A 21,486-nucleotide genomic window follows, 5' to 3' on the forward strand; every position below is an offset into this window, starting at 1 on the left:
CACCTCACTGATGCTGGAGTTTGTGCTAAAGGAGCCCCGACCAAGTATTGAGTGCAGAAATGAACATACTTTAAAGAACTTGAACTTTTCTTTGAACTTGAATCCCTTTTTTTGATTGATCTTAGGAAATATTCTAATATTTTGAGTTACTGGATTTTTGACTTTCATGAGCTGAAAGCTCTAATCATCAAAATTAAAAAACAAACAAACAAAAAAAATGTTTTACTTTACATGTAATGAATCTACAAAATATGAAAGTTCCACTTTTTGAAATAAGTTACCAAAAAGAGAACTTTTTCACGATATTCAAATTTTTTGAGAGGCACCTGTATATATATATATATATATATACACACACACATATACACACACATTTTATATATATACAGTATCTCACAGAAGTGAGTACACTCCTCACATTTTTGTAAATATTTTATTATATCGTTTCATGTGACAACACTGAAGAAATTACACTTTGCTACAATGTAAAGTAGTGAGTGTACAGCTTGTATAACAGTGTAAATTTGCTGTCCCCTCAAAATAACTCAACACACAGCCATTAATGTCTAAACCGCTGGCCACAAAAGTGAGTACACCCCTAAGTGAAAATGTCCAAATTGGGCCCAATTAGCCATTTTCTCTCCCCGGTGTCATGTGACTCGTTAGTGTTACAAGGTCTCAGGTGTGAATGGGGAGCAGGTGCGTTAAATTTGGTGTTATCGCTCTCACTCTCTCATACTGGTCACTGGAAGTTCAACATGGCACATCGTGGCAAAGAACTCTCTGAGGATCTGAAAAAAAGAATTGTTGCTCTACATAAAGATGGCTGTCGTCCCAGAAGGAAGCCTCTTCTAAAGATGATGCACAAGAAAGCCTGCAAACAGTTTTCTGAAGACAAGCAGACTAAGGACATGGATTACTGGAACCATGTCCTGTGGTCTGATGAGACCAAGATAAACTTATTTGGTTCAGATGGTGTCAAGCGTGTGTGGCGGCAACCAGGTGAGGAGTACAAAGACAAGTGTGTCTTGCCTACAGTCAAGCATGGTGGTGGGAGTGTCATGGTCTGGGGCTGCATGAGTGCTGCCGGCACTGGGGAGCTACAGTTCATTGAGGGAACCATGAATGCCAACATGTACTGTGACATACTGAAGCAGAGCATGATCCCCCTCCCTTTGGAGACTGGGCCACAGGGCAGTATTCCAACATGATAACGACCCCAGACACTTGCTAAAGAAGATGAGGGTAAAGGTGATGGACTGGCCAAGCATGTCTCCAGACCTAAACCCTATTGAGCACCTGTGGGGCATCCTCAAACGGAAGGTGGAGGAGCGCAAGGTCTCTAACATCCACTAGCTCTGTGATGTCGTCATGGAGGAGTGGAAGAGGACTGCAGTGGCAACCTGAGAAGCTCTGGTGAACTCCATGCCCAAGAGGGTCAAGGCAGTGCTGAAAAATAATGGTGGCCACACAAAATATTGACACTTTGGGCCCAATTTGGACATTTTCACTTAGGGGTGTACTCACTTTTGTGGCCAGCGGTTTAAACATTAATGGCTGTGTGTTGAGTTATTTTGAGGGGACAGCAAATTTACACTGTTATACAAGCTGTACACTCACTACTTTACATTGTAGCAAAGTGTCATTTCTTCAGTGTTGTCACATGAAAAGATATAAAATATTTACAAAAATGTGAGGGGTGTACTCACTTCTGTGAGATACTATATATACTCTAAAATGTGTTTAGTTTTAATTAAATACACTTATATATACACATATATAAATAAAACCCATAGTATACTGTAATAGTAAACATCTTTTATTGATATCAAGAATGCATGAACATTAAATATCATAAATTATATTGTTGGCAGAATGTGTTTGAAATTTGATGATAATTATGCAACATTGGGGAATGTAAATTAATTAGGAAGATGATTACATGTTTCCATTAGTTTCTGATGACAGGATATGGGCTTTTTCCCTGGAGTCCTTGCTGTGGATGCAGGCTATGAGGAAATACATTGTGCAAACTCAATAGCTCAATTTTAAAAACACCATTACTGGCTTCTTGGGAGAAAAGAATGGAAAAGACAGTGAAAGACCAATACCAATTTCTAAAATGAAATCAGATAAAGCACACAGTCATCGTTCATTACATTCATGTATTACAGTTTAGTGTAGAAGCTTATTGCCTAATGAATATAAAACTACATGGTCACTTATTTGGAGTAAAAAAGGCTTTAAGTGTTTTCACCCTGTTTCTAGTTGTCCATATGCTCGACAGAATGCTTGAACTTAGGGTAAAATCAATAACAAAAAGCATTCTGCTACTCATATTTATCCAACACTCAGCAGCCATTGTAAACAAAGCATCTAGTCAAGCAGGCATTACCACACGCACCGAATACATGCGGCCGGTTCTCCACAAGGCAAAATATATCATTACAAAGACTTTAATAACCTCATATTAAAATATGCACTTGATTATTAGCAGTAAAACCCAGAACAAACAACTTTTGAATGCCAACCATCAGTATCAGACTTTGAGTATCAGACACATGCGCACAGGCTTACAGAACACAACATGCGAATAAACACACACACACACACACACACTAATGCATCTGCAGGAGGTATGAGGTGACAATTTCATCATTATTAAAAGTCTACTTGTTTGTAGTTGTGCAAAGTTCATGTAATGACAAGATTAGCAGTGCATGTAAAGAAAACATTTGCAGCTCATTTTTACGCACAGGCAAGTTTTGAATTAGCAAACAGACAGAAACTGAAATATGTAATCTGTTAATAAAACCGTTCTAATGGCAAAAAGCAATCAATCAATGAAGTGTCACTTTCCATAGGGTAGCCGATGGGGTCTCAGTGCTTTTTAAAAGCACAAATTCAATTTAGTAGTGAAAAGTATTCTCTAACAAAAATATAACTTTACATGAAAAAACTTTGGTTTTTAACTTAATGAACATGAAAAAAATTTTTTTTTTTGTGATGTCTTAGACACAACCCTGTTATCACGATTTCTCCATTCCAAAAAGTGAGATGTTACTTTCAACTGACCAAAAGTAATTTAGAAAACTAGTAAATTCACTTCATGTCCTCAATTTTTACAAATAATTTAGTGTTGACTACATTCATCAAACTTCAACTCTGTTAGTTATGAATTTGTTTATATTTTTATGAGAAATACTCAAAAGAAAAAAAGAAAAAAAAAAGAAAATCGTTAACATGGTGGCAAAAATAAAATTAATTTTAAAACATAAAAAAATAAAAATAAAATAATTTAATTCCATTTCCTTAATGTTTACAAATAATTTAGTGTTCACTACATTTGTCAAACTCAATTTGCAACCCTGTTAGTTTTATTTCCAGGATTTTATAAGAAATACTCAAAATATAGAAAACTCCAATAAAAAATAACAACAATGAAACTATATTAATTTTCTATGAATTGAGAATTGGCTAGCCAAATTTGCAAGCCTGTTACAAATTATAATATTTTAATTTAACTTAATTTAAAATGTTATTAATTTGCAAACAAAGAAACAAACTTATTTAAAAAAAAAAAATATATATATATATATATATATACACATATAAACAATTTTTTTTCAGGCCTCATTTTGCACACTATTTTTGGAAGGTGGCATGTGAATGTTAACATTTAACATATTGTAACCACAGAAAGAATGAATGAATGTTCTCTAAAAGCATAAAGCAGTGGAATGCCATGCACTTTTAGAGATTACAGAGAGGAAATTGGAACCGCTGGGCCGCTGTGACGACCTAAACAGCCAAATGTGCTTCTGATCCAGTAGTTCACGTCTTTGAAGACAGGAAAGCCGTCAGTAATAACGTCACACTTCACACAGGTTCTCTAATGTGATCAGCTCTAGCCGGGGCCAGCAGGGGCCAGACTCCTCTCACACACACACACACACCGGCCCATCTGAAGACACTCCACCGACGCAAAACACACTCGACTACCTGCTGCTCTTGGCAATACTTCCAAAGACAGAGAGAGTGTGAAAAGAGGAATGAAAAGGAAAAATGTGAGAAGAGAGCAATAGGTAAGAGGGGAGTTCAGTGATTTTTCTCTTTGACGTGAAACAAAGAGGGGATTTAATCACGCAGGAGTCATGGAAACGGGTTTGGTGTCCAGATCATAGTCTAGGATTACGGCAGGATTCGATCAGTGTTTGAAGTGCTCAGTTCATGAATACAGTTGAGAAAAGCAAACAGGATTTCTGTGCTCTGGATTATAGTAATAAAGGATAGATTTCACCCACTGTTTTTCTTTCCGATTATACAACAAACAGATCCATTCATATGTACGAGTGAAACACTTACAGCCAAAATTAGTAGCAAACAAAAATATATTCTGTATAAAAATAAAATAAAATACAACTTGGGATTAGGATAATTAAAATTTGCATGATAATGAAAACATTCATTTTACTTTCATTAGTTTGATACAAGTTTTACTTTTATTACAATAAAAATACTGTAATATTTTTGAGAGCCCATTTTGACCCCATGTTTAATTTTCTTCCTAATTATACACTAATTAAGCAATTCAGAATCTCACAAAAACAGGCCACATTTACACCCCAAATCAGAAGGAAATAAAAATATATTTTGCATTAAAATAACAAAACAAAGCCTGTTTTGCATGACTTTTTTTAAAACAGTTTTTACTGTTGTTACAATAAAAATACTGCATTAAAAATAAAGCAGTACTACAAATAGTACAATGATGTATAAATACAGTTAATGTAATAATATATTAATATAATTAATTAATAACTAAATAATATTTTCATACAGTAGGAAATGTGCTTAATTGACATAAAATAATTTCACATGCAAAAGATTATAAAACAGGCTTCATTTTCTTTAAACAAAACAATTCTACCATTTTTCATTTTGATTTTGGGGTGAAATTATGACCTGGATGTGTGCTTGACAGATTTCAGTGTTCCTTCTTCATTTTGATGAGCATTATCCAAACCCTGGACCTTATACGAAACATAAATCATGTTATCATTTTTTTTATTTTTTATAAGTGATATGATTGTTAGACTAGGCATATTGTGCCATTATACCAAGTCAATAGTCAACATAACAAAATACCTTTGATATTTCTTGTGAAAACAAACAATGGAAGCATTAAATGTGTCATTTAACAGTTCATGATTGAAAGAGTAAAGCTTTCAAACAGAACATCCATAACCCCTGCAATGTGAATCAAGTGTTCTTCAGGACAACAAAGATATATTAAAGGCATCATTTACTTTCCTTCATTCCTGGTCTTACTGTGTAGGATTTATTAGTGCATGTTAGACTAAATGTCTGTCTTCATAACCTTTCCTCAAATGAACAAACAAATGAACTGTCCTTTTCAGCTAAATTCACCAAGGCCACTTAAATTTCAAGGCTTCGCATTCATGTCTGGTCTCTTCTGCAATGGAATGCATGCTTTTTTCTGATTCAATCAATTCCCAATGGATAAAATCAAGTCCTAGCCTACATTTTACACTTTTAAATGCGTCAACTTGAGAATGCAATTTCATAATGGTTTATGCAATATAATAATAGTAAATTAATGCAATAACATTAAATTACGCAATATAATAACAGCTGGCCAGGCAGTGCAAAGAATGCTTTTCAATACATAATGCAAACAAGATTAGCTTATTCATTAACTAGCAATTTTTGAATGCTAATTCTCCATATGTAATTAGATTTTTGTATAAAAACAATTACACTTTAAAGCATGCCAAGCTACAATATTTATGTTGATGGTTAGCCTTGCCAATAAAACGACTAAAAGGGTACTCCTAAATGAAATTAAATATTAAAAGTGTTAATTTAAATAAGCTTTCGTATTCATAGTAAGAATTTTAAAAGGAAATCCATCTTCCAGAATATCTTAATATACAATGCATTGTTTCTGCAATAAACTATGTTCTCGGAAAGAACATAGCATCATTAGAAATTCATATTCAAGTTATATTTAAAATATAAGACTATATATACGTTATAGTGTTATATTTCCTAAACAGCAGTTATAGTTTGGAGATCAAAGTCTAACCAAACGATAAAAGAGCACCATAACCCTCAGGAGACACCAAAGTCATGCCTTTGGAAGACAGGTTTTGAGAAAAGCGTTTCGTACATCACCACAAGACGTTGAAGCCATGGTGTATTTGCTGTCCCTACCCTACGACAAAGAGGTCTAGCATTTGATTTTTGATGTTGAGCTCCTCTAGGCTCTGAAGAGCTGGACTTCAAGTTGACATTCACTGGAGTCCCGCTGGAGCTGGACTGATGGGTCTCCGATGGGCGGCGAGCCCGTTCACCTGTGCGTGACCTTGCTGGGTCATCGCAGGTTTAGAGACAGAGTCACAGCCAGGATCACACTGGTCAAGATGCAGAAAGGAAGCCAGGTCTTCAGGAAACCTACGCAACTGTGGAAAGAGAGAGAGAGAGAAAAAACGTCTGTGTGAGAGAAAGATACAGTTTCAGTGAAGATGAAAAGGTAAAAGAAACTAGATTCTGATTTGTGCTTGTCTGATGTTGTGTTTGTAATGGTTTGTAGTTTTGCCAAGGCACAGTCATGCTGTTTTTAAGCTGTTGTAGCTCCATGTAAAAAATAGAGATGCAACGATACCATTTTTTCAGAACCGATCCAATCCAGAAAATTCTGAGTATCGGCCGATACCGATCCAATCCGATACCAGCCCAGTTTTTTAAAATCAATGTAGAATTTCTATACTTCTATGTGTTGACCTGATCATCACACAGTAGTATATTAAAATCAGTGCAATATTTTATTGAGCCTTTTCTTTTAACAGTTTTAAAACTTAAAAGTTAAAAAAAAGTTATTGTGTGCTCTTTGAGAGAGTTTCATCGTCTTGACTCTAGTAACCGAACGTGACACAGTTTGTGAACGCTGAATGGAGGATGACTGACAGCCGCAGCGGAGCGAAGATTTTACGTGAACTTGACTTTAATATTAATCTGTACCTCACATTAAACTATGGAATGGCTTCAGAACACTTAAAATATAGTGCACGAAAACTTTATGGTGCTTTATAACGATTTTGTGCCTTTCGTGGGGCTTAACAATAACACAGAATACTATACGCACAATATCGGATCTGGATCAGTCTCGTCGATACCTTATACCTGATATCGATACCTGAACAGGCAGAGAATGCCAGTATCGGAGCCGATACCGATACAGAGTATCGGATTGATCCATCCCTAGTAAAAAAAAAAGCCCACCCCAAAATCTCTATAATATTCTGGTCTCAAGATATGTTTCGGGACCCTCCTTCAATGTTAGTCAATGTGATTTTTATTTTTGGGACAATTTTATTGTATGCAAGTCCAATTGATTAGAAGAAAATTGTGCAGGATGAGTTACTCACCAACATTTAATATTTACAGTTAGAGGTTTAATAAAATCTCTGAACCAGTGTAGGAGCAACAGTAATACACTTGTACAAAAGAAGTACACTTAAAAAGAGTGCTTATTATAGATATAATATACTTTAAAAGAATGTATTTAAATGTGAAAATTTAATGTTTTCTGACACTTAATTGCATGTTAACTGCAATTAAATGAAAATGCATTAGTTTTAAAATTATATTAAATGAAATCATATGATCTTTAGAGTGATTTTTTTGACTCACTTAAGTATGTAATTTCATCATTACTTAAGTGAATACACTTAAGTGGGATTTATTTCATTAATATTACTTTTTTTAATAGTTTTAACATTTGAAGTACACTACAGGTGCACATTCAATGCAGTCTTTTCTTCACAAAGGTGGTGCTTACCCAAGCAAAGACCATTAATCACAGATAGAAAGCAAATAAAAAAGACAAATTACTATTGTGATATCACATTACTTTTCCCTCAACAGCACATAGACTGTGTTTGTTTTCCTTGCAATATCAGATTAGAATATGCTGTGGACCAGATTTCATGCTGATAGTCAAAATTCTTGCTCTGTCTGACGTCCAATTACTCTCCATACTGACGCAACCACAACAATGTGCTTCCATAAGCTGGAGGACAAAAGAGCTGCATCATCACTTCATACCTGCAGTTCCTTTTTTAGTGACTGACAGTAGAATTCTCACAATAAACAGTGATGGATGCACTTTGGGCCAGGAGAAACACACACATAATGCAACACTTTCAATTACACCTGAGAGACGCCATGACAGCCTATCCTTGTGTGAGTCCCTCTCAGTCTCCTGGGGCCAATGCACATGCATTGTGCTCAGACAGCAACCAGTAGTCTGAAAAAAAAAAAGTTGTGTCTGGAGCAATCCCTTGTTAGACTTCAGGTATCATGTAGGAGCATTTTTAGCTGACACCCAAAACACAGCATTGGGTCCAATTTCTCAGTCCTATAATTATGCAATCCTGCAGTAGAGAGGATTTGAAACCAAATTTAGGATATAAAACGGCTGTGGAATCAAACAAACAACGTCCCAAAATCTCTTCTACTAATGGTTATTACCTTTCTTAAGTACAATTTATTCTGAATTTTTAAAAGAATAATATTGTCCAAAATTGCCTTACTTCAATCTAGAATAAAATGCCATCTGATAGACCAAGACACAAAAGTCTTGCATATCTGTTTACACTGTCAAGCAAATCCAGAGGTCTGATCACACTGTAAAAAGTGATAAGTTGACTTAACTGAAAAAAATTGAGGAAACCTGTTGCCTTAAAATGATTAAATAAAGAATAAAAAAAAAAAAGTTAAGTAAACTTGACAATTCACTTTTTTTTTTTTCAATTATTATTTACTTAATTTTAAGGCAACGGTTTCCTCAATTTTTAAAGTTAAGTCAACATCACTTTTTACAGTGTATAATAGCATTTCAAGAATCCCTGTAATCCACAAAATGAAAATGTTCATAATATCGGTTTACACTTGTTGCCTTTTCAACTCAAGGTTACCATGAGATGCACCTCATCACCTTTTTTTAAAACATACTACATCTAAACTTAGAGCTGAAATGATAAAATACACTGCTTATGCTCTACGTTATGTTTGTAGGTTCAGAGCTCAGTCTTTTTCAAGAAGCATTACCGGAAAACATTTACTTCAGCTGTGCTTCACTTGACAGAGTGGCATGAATGGATTTTAAAAAATACACTGCTAAAATTAATATCTTCACTTAGATTTTTTCTGGAATATGCAAGATAATAATATTAACTGCAATAATTCTAAAAAACAATCAGCCCTAATATTTATCTAAATGTGGCCATTCATCACAAAATTTTGAAGTTATATCCAGTCTACGCCGGATGTGCTGCACTGCTCAAATTGCATCAAATGCAAAATTGTACAAATTCCTCCGAATTAGCAATCTCATTCATTGGTTTTCATATGACCTGCTAAGACCCCAGCGTCAAAATATATTTTTATGTTATGTTTAGGGATGGACCTTAATGATTACTTTTTTCTATCATACACAAATTCATAAGAAATCACCTCGTAAAATATTTCTGTTTTCCTGTGAGATTGGGTTGATAGAGGCCATTATGATCAGTGATATTGTCTTTCCTGGACGGATCGTGGCAGTAAACTAGTTGCAACAATAAACAGATTCCCACGTTCTATTGCTGTCATACTCTACACCCTACTTCCGACAACAGGACAAATTAATTTGGAAAGTTCGCTTTGACACATCCAGTGCAGAAGGCCTTTAGCTGTTGCAACATGGTGTGATGTGATGCGACAACGGTCCGTTGCAAATGCAGTGTAAGTTTATTAGTGATATTAAACATATACATAAATATGTTCAAATGCTATTTAATGCTGTCAGTATGATCCTGAATAAATTGTTCTTGTGGTAGCGTACTTATTATAAGTATACTTGAATGCAGTTAAATTACTTTGAATTATGTGCAGCTTGGCAGACTACACTGAAAATGCTAAAGTGCCATGATGCAAACAAAAAGTCGAGCTATCATTGTTCTGAACCCTGCTTTTGACCCCAGGTAGAGAAATGTTTCACTGTTGTAATTTAAAGCGAGGTTAGCGCCACTTTTCCCTGCGGGTTTTAAAAGACTGTTCCTGTGTCAAAGTGTACAGTGTGAAACAATGAGGCACTGAATGTTATGGCTATATGTTTAGCAACAGACATCCAGTCACGTGCCTGATATTCACCTGCTTTGGACAGTCACAGAAAGAAAAAATCTCGATAGTACAGTCTGCAATACATTATATGTCGACGTGCATTTATGAGCCTTTATGTAAATAGGTTGCACGCTGTGTTCATCCAATCAGTGAATCTGGTACTGCAAATATGCAAATACGAATTTTAGGAATGTACTGTGTGAATACACAGGATTAGTTGTTAACCACAGGCAAATTTATGAACACTTTGAAAGTTAAGCAAGACAACCCGGGATTCTGTTTACCCAGAGTTTAGTATGATCCAGAGTTGACTGCTGCAAGTGTGAAAAGCCCTCTTGTGAAGAAATTACACCAAAAAAAGATTTTCAAACTTAGAAATCTGATCAAAGCACAAACACATGCAGAAGTACATCTGAAGGCGGCGGTGTGAATGTGCACAGCTCTGTTAGTCTCACCTGACGTGTTTGCCATGAATGAGCGAGAGCAGACAGAGGTTCACCATATTCCACGAGGTGCTGTTATCATAGCGCATCAGGTTCAGTGCCATCGCAACATGCGAGTGACAGTTGTCACAACAGAGGTTGTGCTGGAGGGAAACGGAGATAATCTGTCAGAATATATAAGCCAGTTTATCTGTATGGATGCTAAAAGAAATATATATATATATTTCATTCTGGGAAATTAATAGTATAAAAAGAAAAAAACATTTGAATGTAGTTCATAACTGCACATGGATTTCAACACTTTTCAAAACAGGGAAGAAACACAGATTACCATTCTCTGTTTGTACTCTTCTGATGCGTTGTGAACTGCTGTGTCCCACGCGTTAGATCCACTGGCATACACTTTACTGACGTCTAACATCCAGTACCTGGGAACAAATGCATGAATCACATGTCTCATGAAAAACACAATGCAGTTCAACAGGCCAAGTCATTTCTTTTATAACCACTGTTGGAGGACATTAACCCTATAAAGTCTGCTGTATCATTTGTTACACAAACTTCTATGAGCTCTAAATGACCAACTCGATCAAGACTTGACCTAAAAACATGTTGTTCACAATCTACTACTTGCCTTCTGTCGTCTGATCGATAGTTTATACTTTTTAGCAAATAAAGGCCTTTTAGTATACCGTAATAGTACTTCATGGTACATGTATTTTTGCGGTGAAATCTTAACTTTTATAAAGTAAACGTAAGAATAACTTTTATATTGTAAGTAATATTTCAAGATGAACACTTACTGGAACGAAGCGACTTTTTTAATTTAACTTGTTTAATTGCCTATTTTGTCTTTTTTTGTTTGTTTTTTTTTACAAAAAAAATCATGTTAAAATGTGAGCATTAAATATGATACAGTGTTCTATTTGAAATGTGATCATGTCCAGATGAACATTTATTTATATTTCTCTCAATCATCACTGTATTGTATTGCATTGTATGTTTTGCCCCCCCCAAAAAACTACAGAGCTTTGATCATAAACTTAGCACTTAAATATCATTTTATTAAGACATATTACTGGGAGATAAAGAGTGATGACTGATATTTATTGTATGCATTTTATGCAAGTATACTTTTATACTGTTATAAAGATCTCATTGATCTGAAGCTATCTGAATTTAATCATATTTGGCCATATAAATATCAGCAACTGCATATTTTTGCTCATTTTGGGCAACTGAATAAAATTGAGGTGTTTTTCCCCTCTCGAGTGTGAGCTCCATATTCTCACTATATCATATGTGACCCTGGACCACAAAACCAGTCATAAGTGTCAATTTGTCTAAATTGGGATGTATACATCATCTGAAAGCTGAATAAATACGCTTTCCATTGGTTTGTTATGATAGGACAATATTTGGCTGAGATCCAACTTTTTTTGAAAATCTGGAATCTGAGGGTGCAAAAAACTCAAAATATTGAGAAAATCGCCTTTAAAGTTGTCCAAATGAAGTTCTTAGCAATGCATATTACTAATCAAAAAACAAGTTTTGATATATTTACAGTAGGAAATTTAAAAAATATCTTCATGAAACATGATTTTTACTTAATGTTACCTAATGATTTTTGGCATAAAAGAAAAATCAATAATTTTGACCCATACAATGTATTTTTGCTACAAATATACCCCAGCGACTTAAGACTGGTTTTGTGCTCCAGGGTCACATATTATATGAGCCATATCAGCCTGATGTATCAAATATGATACAAAACATAAAACACATATGCAAACTTTATATATATTTTGTATGAAAGTCTAATAATTAGATTTTTTCTGATCATTATTTCACAAGTCAGGGTTTAAAAAGGTGACAGCTGCAATTTTTTGACGATTGCATACTTTCTTGTATACCAGCTTTATATAGAGACAGCGATAAGTCAGTCATTTGTGTAAGTAAACACTGTGGCATCGCTCTGTTTTGATCTTGCTGTTCAATGCAACATTAAAGCATTGACTCACTTTGTCGGTCTTCCAAATGCCATGTTATCCTCCTGCAAGAGCAGAGAAACAGACAGTCAACTCTGTTTGTGTACAATGTAACAATTAACAACAACAAAGCCCTAAGCATAGGCGTTTTTTTTTTTTTTTATAGTTCATTCATAACATTTGCCTCTTTCCTGAAAGACACCATTATGAATCCACACTTCTCTCTGTGAATGCCAGTAATCCTGGGAGGTCTATATGACCTGCAGCTATCCGTTAGCTGTCACTTATCTCAAGTGTGTGCGCTGACACGGTGGCTCAGTTCTGCTGCCAGGTCATGTGACTAATGACTGTAGAGCTGCAGCTGACATCATGATGACAGCACTAATTGCCTGACAGCACCACAGTTACACACACAAGCGCCTTCAACAGCAACTCTGACAAACTCTGTTTCAGTCCTTTCAAGCCCACTTCACACTTTAAACAGCACTACAAAATCAAACATCTATACTTTAAACACACACAATACAAAAATACTGCTTGGAAAATATTCTTTGTCATAATTCACAGGACATATTTTACATGTAGATACCCTAATTTTTTCCAGTTTGATTTTAACCAGTTCCAGGTTTTTTTTTTTTTTTCACTTGTTTACTCTTAAAATTAGTTAAAAACAAGATCAATAAATTCTTAATGCAAGGGCAGTAAGATAAAATACAATTTAAGATGCATTATACAACCCGTATTCCGGAAATGTTGGGACGTTTTTTTTTGTTTTTTTTTTAAAAAGAAAACAAAGACTTTCAAATCACATGAGCCAATATTTTATTCACAATAGAACTTAGAGAACATAAATGTTTAAACAGAGAAATTTTACACTTATCCACTAAATGAGCTCATTTCAAATTTGATGCCTGCTACAGATCTCAAAAAAGTTGGCACGGGGGCAACAAAGGGCTGAAAAAGCAAGAGATTTTGAAAAGATCCGGTTGAAAGAACATCTAGCAACTAATTAAGTTAATTGACATCAAGTCTGTAACATGATTATCTATAAAAGGGATGTCTTAGAGAGGCAGAGTCTCTCAGAAGTAAAGATGGGCAGAGGCTCTCCAATCTGTGAAAGAGTGCGTAAAAAGATTGTGGGCACATTACTAAATGGGCCCAGGAATACTTCCAGAAACCGCTGTCGGTAAACACAATCCGCCGTGCCATCTGCAGATGCCAACTAAAGCTATTACTAACATCTTTAATATGTGAATGCTGGCAAATGACCATGGCATAAACGGGATAATCAACGGCTAGCTGTGCATTAAACGATTTGAATGAACTTCGTGGAGACCTGTAGCAGGCATCAAATTTGAAATGAGCTCATTTTGTGCATAAAACTGTAAAAGTTCTCAGTTTAAACATTTGTTGTGTTATCTATGTTCTATTGTGAATAAAATATTGGCTCATGTGATTTGAAATTCTTTTAGTTTTCATTTTATTCAAATTTAAAAAACGTCCCAACATTTCCAGAATTCAGGTTGTAGGAAAATAAGTCAGTGTTGATTCTTAAGAATATGTATATTCTATAAAATGGAAAACAAACTACTTAAAGGGACAGTTCACGCAATAATGAAAATTCTGTCATCATTTACTCACCCTCATGTCGGCCCAAACCTGTGTGAGTTTCTTTCTTCTGCAGAACTCAAGAATGTTGGAAACCAAACAGTTGCTGGTAGCCATTGACTTCCATAGTATTTCCCCCCCCCCATACTGTGGAACTCAATTGCTACAAGCAACTGTTTGGTTGCCAACATTTTGCTGAACTATTGAACAGCTTACTTAAAATCAATTTTCTAAATATTTTAGATCTTATTGTGAATGATTGATCCATGTATAAGTTTCTTTTTTTAATTTTTAATAATGCTCTCATTGATATTTTGAAGAATGCTGGTAAACAAACAATTTTGAAAAAAAAAAAAAAAAAAAAAAACACAGACATTTCTCAAAATATCTACTTTTAGGTTTCACAGAAGACAGAAAGTCATACCGGTTTGGAACGAAATACGAATTGAGTCAATTATGATTTGATGTGAATTTTTGGGTGAACTATAATATGATTTTTTTTTTTTTTTTTTTAACATGGATCAGTAAGAAATCACTCTTGCAACCACAAAGTAATGTGGTCAAAACACATAGCTAACATATTTTGAAAAACATAACACTTTTAGCATGTGCAAGTGTCATAATGTTCTGAAATGTAATCTACTACAGCCCATTTTTATCATCAAGCAATTTCCAAAACCCTTAAAACTGTGAACTGACCTCAACCCACATCGCTCTGCTCATTCCACATGCGAGATGTGTTTCAGTCCCTGTCAGCCACAAGCGGAGTTAAGTGCAGCAGATTGTGGTGCACTTGAGTGTGTGCTGGCCCGTATCACCGCAGGTCAAATAACCCCATCTTCTCACGTTACCAGCCCTGCTCTACCCAACACATTTCACTTTTGCTCCTGTCTGACAGAGATGTGCTTAAAGGACGATGTCCGAACCTGAAGAGAACTGCTGTGGGGCTTTCGTACCATGATAACTTTGCTTTTGTTTGAACATCTTGTTTGACTTTGTACAGGATTCTTATGAACAAGCGGCTGGATCCTCCATTTAATACCAGGTGCAGTATGAGATAGCGTTGCCCTGACTGTGAACTCTAGGATCTGACCATGTATTTTTAACAAGAAGGTCTCTGGAAGCGACTGAGAAAACTGCAATTAGTCGTGCAGAGAGCTGACGGAGCTGGAGGTGTAGCTTTCACCGCATGTCCTCCTCTGCTCTGCACCTTTTTGCACAGGTATAGATTTTTCTTTTGGAAATAACAGGATGTGTTCTTACAGGGTCACTGAAGAAGCTGGTGGCGAACGCTGAACTTTCCAGCGATTTCTAGTGAAAATGATCCACGCAATTTCACACCAAATTATAGAGACCTTTATCTAGAGGAACGTTCTTAACCGAAACCAGATACACTTTATAAGGCCTTTATATGTCAACAAAAAGTTGTTTGACATTGTTGAGGTCAGACAGGAGGAAAGTGCAGCCCAGTCTACGCAGGTCATTTATAACACAGCTCAGGCGTCTCACAGTAACAAGCCTCCATGGGCTTCTAACAAGCTCATTGTTGCCAGATTGAAAGAGATCCAAACCATCCAATGATAGATTTAAACCTGCACCGTTTGGAAATCTTCCCAATGTTACTTAAATGATGCAGTTTGGCAATCTGGCATCCGTTTTCTCTACTAAGAAAAGGTGCTGCAAATGATGTTCAGCGATGCTCAACTATGCTTAAATAATGTTTAAATACAGGTCAGGTGCTTCTTACATTTGCAAGCAGACCTTCTGAGTGATGTATTTCTCAATGGCACACTTGGAAATAATACTAATTATATTAAATTTTACAATTGTCTTGACAACCTTGTTTTCTATCAGCTATGTGTGAGAATCAATCAGTTTTGAGGATGTGATACATTTGTTGTTTCTTAAGATTGTGGATCTTATATAAATAATTTTGTTTTCTCAGTGCCACAAGTTCTGAAGTATACAAACAAAATTTGTGCTTCAGTGAGAAACCAGCGTGAACATATACACACATATATACACACACACACACACACACACACACACACACACACACACACACAAGAGGCTTGAACAAAAATGAAAGGAAAATTAAAACTTTATAGCAGTCTGGTCTTTGTGAAGTCAGACAAACAGACCTAGACAATGTTACTATAGCTAGACATTATCCTGCATGTACATGTTAACTGGATGACATTGCTTGCTGCTGCATGTTACCTCTGTTTTTCAGAGTGTGTTTTTAAATATCCAGTCATGCATTGTCTCATGTATTCTTGGACAGGCAGATGAGGACTCTAGCTTGAACATGTCACGACCCCCTAATATCTCAATTATAATAGTGCATGTAAATATACTTACTGAGACAAAGTATGGACCTGCAAAATCACGGATCACTCCAGTGGAGGTGCAGATGCCCATGTGGCCGATGAAAGGAAAGAGCCATCTGAAAGAATACAACAAACAAAAGGAATTAACAAAACCAACAAAAGCACACTGTCTTAAGATTTGATTTTGCCCCAGACAAGAATATGATCAATGTTTTCACCCATTTTCCAGGAAGAGTAGTAGTAGTAGTAGTAGTATATTTTTATTTAATGCCATGTCAGCATCTCAGGCTATTTTCATGGCAAAAAAATATAAAATACAAGTATAACAAATACAATAAAAACCAGCAAACAAACAAACACAAGATTTTTTTTACATTATTTTCCAGGACGAAAAATGTTAAAAGCTTATATTATTTTTCTCTGTAAACATGTCCATCTTCTGAAAATTTGCTTTATTGTTTTTTGTTCTTTATACCTATATATTTCTATGATGGTACTAATGAACTGAATGTGTTTATATACAAAATACAGTAACTACTTGATATATTTGTTATCAGTTAATTTGTTTCGGTCTCATTTATTTTAACTATCTGATTATTGCCTGTTCCACAGTCAGCCATATTTGAACTGTTCTTACTTTTTTAAAGTTAATAAATGTTTTGTTTTGTTTTCATAATGAACATATTTATGATGATTCTAAGCAATTTAAATGGATGCGTTTTGAAAATATGATTATTTAAAATCAAATAGATGTCAATTCTATGCCATTATTTAATTCAATTCTCTTTTTTTGAGTGCAGAAATCTTACCATTTTCATTTCATTAATGTATGACTGACAAATATGCATCACATTAAGATTAAGTCTAATTCAAATGGATGGAAATTTGATATGCAATTGAAATATAATTTTAACCTTTTTTTAGTTTATGCATGTATACCACTTAGTTGAGTTTATTTATTTTATTTTTTGTATTGTTATCTGAAAAGAAAATAGTTGGTTATCGGAGAAGAATAGCAGTCACCAGACAATGCATTTTTGTTTCATTGTTTTTTCATCATTTGTTATGTCAGTTACATTAAATAAATAAATAAATAACGGTTTCATCTATGTGTGACTGACATATATGCATCAGATTAGGTTTATTAGTTTGTTCATGTTAAAACTGCATAATCCAAATAGATGGAAATTTTATGTGCAATTCAAATATATAAATCTTGCATGAGGGTTTACTTTATGATAACGGACCAACAGACTCAACAATATCCCTTCACTTACTGCTTGGCTAGAGCCAAAAAAGGCAGGAAGAAATTGCTAAAAAAAAAAAAACACCGGCTATTATTTGAAATTGTTTACAAGAGTGGAAATACATATAAACACGTGTGTTTTAGAGAGGACAGCTAAAAGCACAAGGCTTGATGCTGGAGAATGGCCTTTTCAATATCACACACCTGGCCAAAATCCAGCTTCCCCTGCCGATTCATATTCATGTCATTTTGGCTTTGGAATTCAAACAAGCAGGGCAACAGAAGCGGCAATCCAAAGGACAACCAGATAAGGAAGCGGATTAGACACTAGACAAAAAATTCCTGTCAAATTGATTAAAAAAGTATTATCAACAGAGCTCTCAGGGGGGCGATATGAATAACAGTATGAATATCCTGGATAAAACAGCCCCGGCGGAGTTTGTGAAATGGAGTAGGGCATACGCCGGCACCCCAGATACGCTCCTGTCCATGTGCATAATTATCACCGAGTGTCCTACAGAGTGAGTCGCCGACCCAAATACAGGAGAAGAAAACATGGGGCGAGGAACTCTCACACTGAGATAATCTGCAGTGGAGGACACCAGGACACTGGTATAAGATCAGCTGTAACATTCATCTCAGCAAATGAGATTATCGGAAGGAGTTTGGATTCTGATCCCAGACCAGAACATAATGGGTGTTGTTAATGAACTCAAGCTCCATCCCAGGACAAATGCATCAAAGATTCAACAAAGGTGTCGTGTTTGCAACTAATGGTCATAAATTATAATGCATGTTATAGAATTACTGATATGCATTACAAAATGGTGTCCAATCACTATGCTTTTACTTTACCAAGAAGTTTTAAAATGTACTACAATTATCAAAGTATTACTATGGTATTCTTTAAAATATGATGGGCACTGAAGAAAGCATGGGCTGAAACGTCTGCTCTCTGGTCTGTTTTTAATACACTTTGCACATTTTTTGTCACTTTTTCACTTTTGTATATGAAAAATAAATAACTAAATTTTTGGTAAACCTTTTTGGTCTGTTTTGAATTTTTGTAGTGTGCGGACAAATTCAGCTACCTATTGGACTAATTCTTTAAAATAGCCAGGTGTAAACACTGCAGTACATTCATACGGTAATTATTCAGCACCATACATCTATGTTTTAACAGTCTAAAACCATCACTGTACAATGGTAATTCCACACTACTTTCAGGTAAAGAGAAGAGAAGACATTGTAATCACTTTAATTACAGCTATACTAACAGGAATGTTATAGTTAAAATCACTTTCAGTTAACAACAGTTGTAATAGCTATCTTTATAGTTATCACTCTTGGTGTGAACGGGCCTTAACAGATTTCATTCTGAATGTCTCAAATAGCTTTTACAATCATATGGATCAAGATTAAGTATAGGGAAGGATCAAATTTACATGCACAAAGAACAGTTTTGAGCCAATGAAATGGCTAAATTGAATAATGAAGGTTAGACAGGTTTTGTTTTCCATGGCAATGTGGTACGTTCAAATATTTGGTGTCAAGATTTAATGATAACCATATGAAAACTTAAATGTATTCCGCCCTTGTTTGACCTGTTTTCTCACACCATATTTTAATTTAATTACAAACCTTATACAGTTTTAGCAAATAACAATTTAAAGTTCTGTCTGTTCTTCACACAGAGCTATTATATGACTTCAGAAGACTTGTGTTCGACTACTTTTTGTCATGTTTGGAGCAGCAGCTCCAGTCTCCATCCACACACAACAGCGCCAGTCCCCATCCACTCCTACTGTATCAAAAGAATGTGAACATTGTTTAAAATACTTCTAAGAGCGCATCTTCGGTGTTCGAATTATTCGAATTTGTGTTCCATGGAACAAAGTCAGAGCAACATGTAAAGTGTAAATGATGGCAGCATTTTATTTCCTTCTGGGGACTACTCCTTTAAACACAGCGACCAGGTTTTTCCACTCAGGAAAACCGGTTCAAGTGCCAAATCTGGTAATGTTTATTAAACCCTTTTGGTAACGCGACGCGACGCGACATACCAGAATGCTGCCACATCAACGATTGCTCGATGACGCGACGCGACGCGACGCATCGCTTGCTGGTGTAATGCATCCATCATAAACACAAACCTCTTTCTACGGGACTGAATCGATTTTAAAACATCAACATAAAGAAAAAGCAACAGTGGAGGCGAGAATCACTCACGATAACACGGGGATTGGCGTCCATACAATACAGTAGGGATAGCGGCTAATGCTCGGGTCTATCTTCTCAAACGCTATGTTATAATTCTTCATGGTCTCTATTTCGACAGCATCCGCCATCACCAGCTGTGAGAAATGAACTTCATTCGTTCCGCTTCCTGGATCTGCAGCGCGCTGGCGACGCGAGCGGCGCGTTTCCGGGGTCCCAGGCTACTACTGCAGACCACACACTTTATCAATGGTAAATATCAAGTGATAAAAATGACAGTAATAACCATTGAGAGAGGACATGTTTGACACGGATATACATATAAATGAGTAGTAAAGTCATTTGGCATTTTAATGTTTCATTTTTGTTTGTATGTTTGTATGAGAGGATCTGGGCATAACATAGACAAGCGTTTGTTTATTTATTTATTTAAATACAAAGGGATTATAAATTAAAAGAATGAGCACAGGTAGGCTATCAAAATAAAAATTTTAATTCATACTGTTGCCACATTATGAGCTACAATTTAGAACATTGTTAATTGCTTTCCTGAAAATGTAATTTGTTGTATTTTTGTGAATAAAGAATATTTTATAAATAATAATAGTGTTTGCACAGAAAAAAGGTAATGCACTGATGAATAAATGAATTCACTTGAAAGGAATGGTTTATCCAAACGTGAACATTTTCTGAATCCAAGATGTAGATGAGTTTGTTTCTTTATGGGAACAGATTTGGAGAAATTCTGCATTGCATCACTTGTTCACCAATGGATCCTCTGCAGTGAATGGGTGCCGCCAGAATGAGAGTCCAAACAGCTGATAAAAACATCACAATCATCCACACATGAAAAGTCATCTCTTCTGAATCAAGAGAGAAATATGCACAAGATCAAGCACTAGTTAGGCTACAAGCGAAAACAGTCCAAAACAGTTCTGAACTAATATGTCAATGGGTTTTGATGTGAGAGGACAACAGGGGATGGATCACTGAAGGATGCTTTATTATGGGTAAGGACTCTAACTCTAAGTTAAAATGCTGTAATGATGGATTTGTTTCTTACAAATACATAGCTGTTCACTTCACAAAATGTTAATTTATGGACTGGAGTGGTGTGGATTATTGTGATGTTTTTATCAGCTGTTTGGACTCTCATTCTGACGGCACCCATTCACTGCAGATGATCCTTTGGTGAGCAAGCCATGCAATTGTAAATTTTTCCAAATCTGTTCTGAGAAAGGAACAAACTCATCTACGGTGGGAAAATTTCAGCAAATGTTATTTTTTGGGTGAACTATTCCTTCGATGAAGATAAAATATATAAGAAGATCAAAAAAATAAGTTTTGTTCCCAAAAGATTTCTGTCAGAGGTTGAGATATGATGGGCTCTGAAACACAATTTAACGGCTTGAAAAATATTTGGTAACTTACTAGAAGCCTGTGTTTCTTTGGATGTGTTTAACTGT

General features: G+C 35.4%; 1 protein-coding gene across 3 annotated transcripts; it reads right to left on the minus strand.

Moving 5' to 3' along the window:
* Nucleotides 1–1,828: 1,828 nt before the first annotated feature.
* tmem222b (transmembrane protein 222b) lies at nt 1,829–20,165 on the minus strand. Of its 3 annotated transcripts, none has more exons than XR_009267415.1 (7): nt 20,033–20,165; nt 16,589–16,673; nt 12,653–12,684; nt 10,963–11,059; nt 10,644–10,774; nt 4,923–6,485; nt 1,829–4,678 (listed from the first exon to the last, which is right to left on the minus strand). XR_009267415.1 is itself a non-coding variant. In XM_058754452.1 (6 exons), the coding sequence occupies exons 1-6, from the start codon at nt 20,149–20,151 to the stop codon at nt 6,398–6,400; spliced, it is 552 nt and encodes a 183-aa protein (XP_058610435.1). In that variant the 5' UTR covers nt 20,152–20,165; the 3' UTR covers nt 1,829–6,397. The 3 variants fall into 3 exon arrangements, 1 of the variants encoding a protein (XP_058610435.1); XR_009267416.1 differs by adding an exon at nt 8,239–8,332 and having other exon boundaries at nt 1,829–6,485; XM_058754452.1 differs by having other exon boundaries at nt 1,829–6,485.
* Between the last annotated feature and the right edge of the window lie 1,321 nt (nt 20,166–21,486).

The sequence above is a fragment of the Onychostoma macrolepis genome, chromosome 19 (assembly GCF_012432095.1).
Source record: "Onychostoma macrolepis isolate SWU-2019 chromosome 19, ASM1243209v1, whole genome shotgun sequence".
NCBI lineage: Eukaryota > Metazoa > Chordata > Actinopteri > Cypriniformes > Cyprinidae > Onychostoma > Onychostoma macrolepis.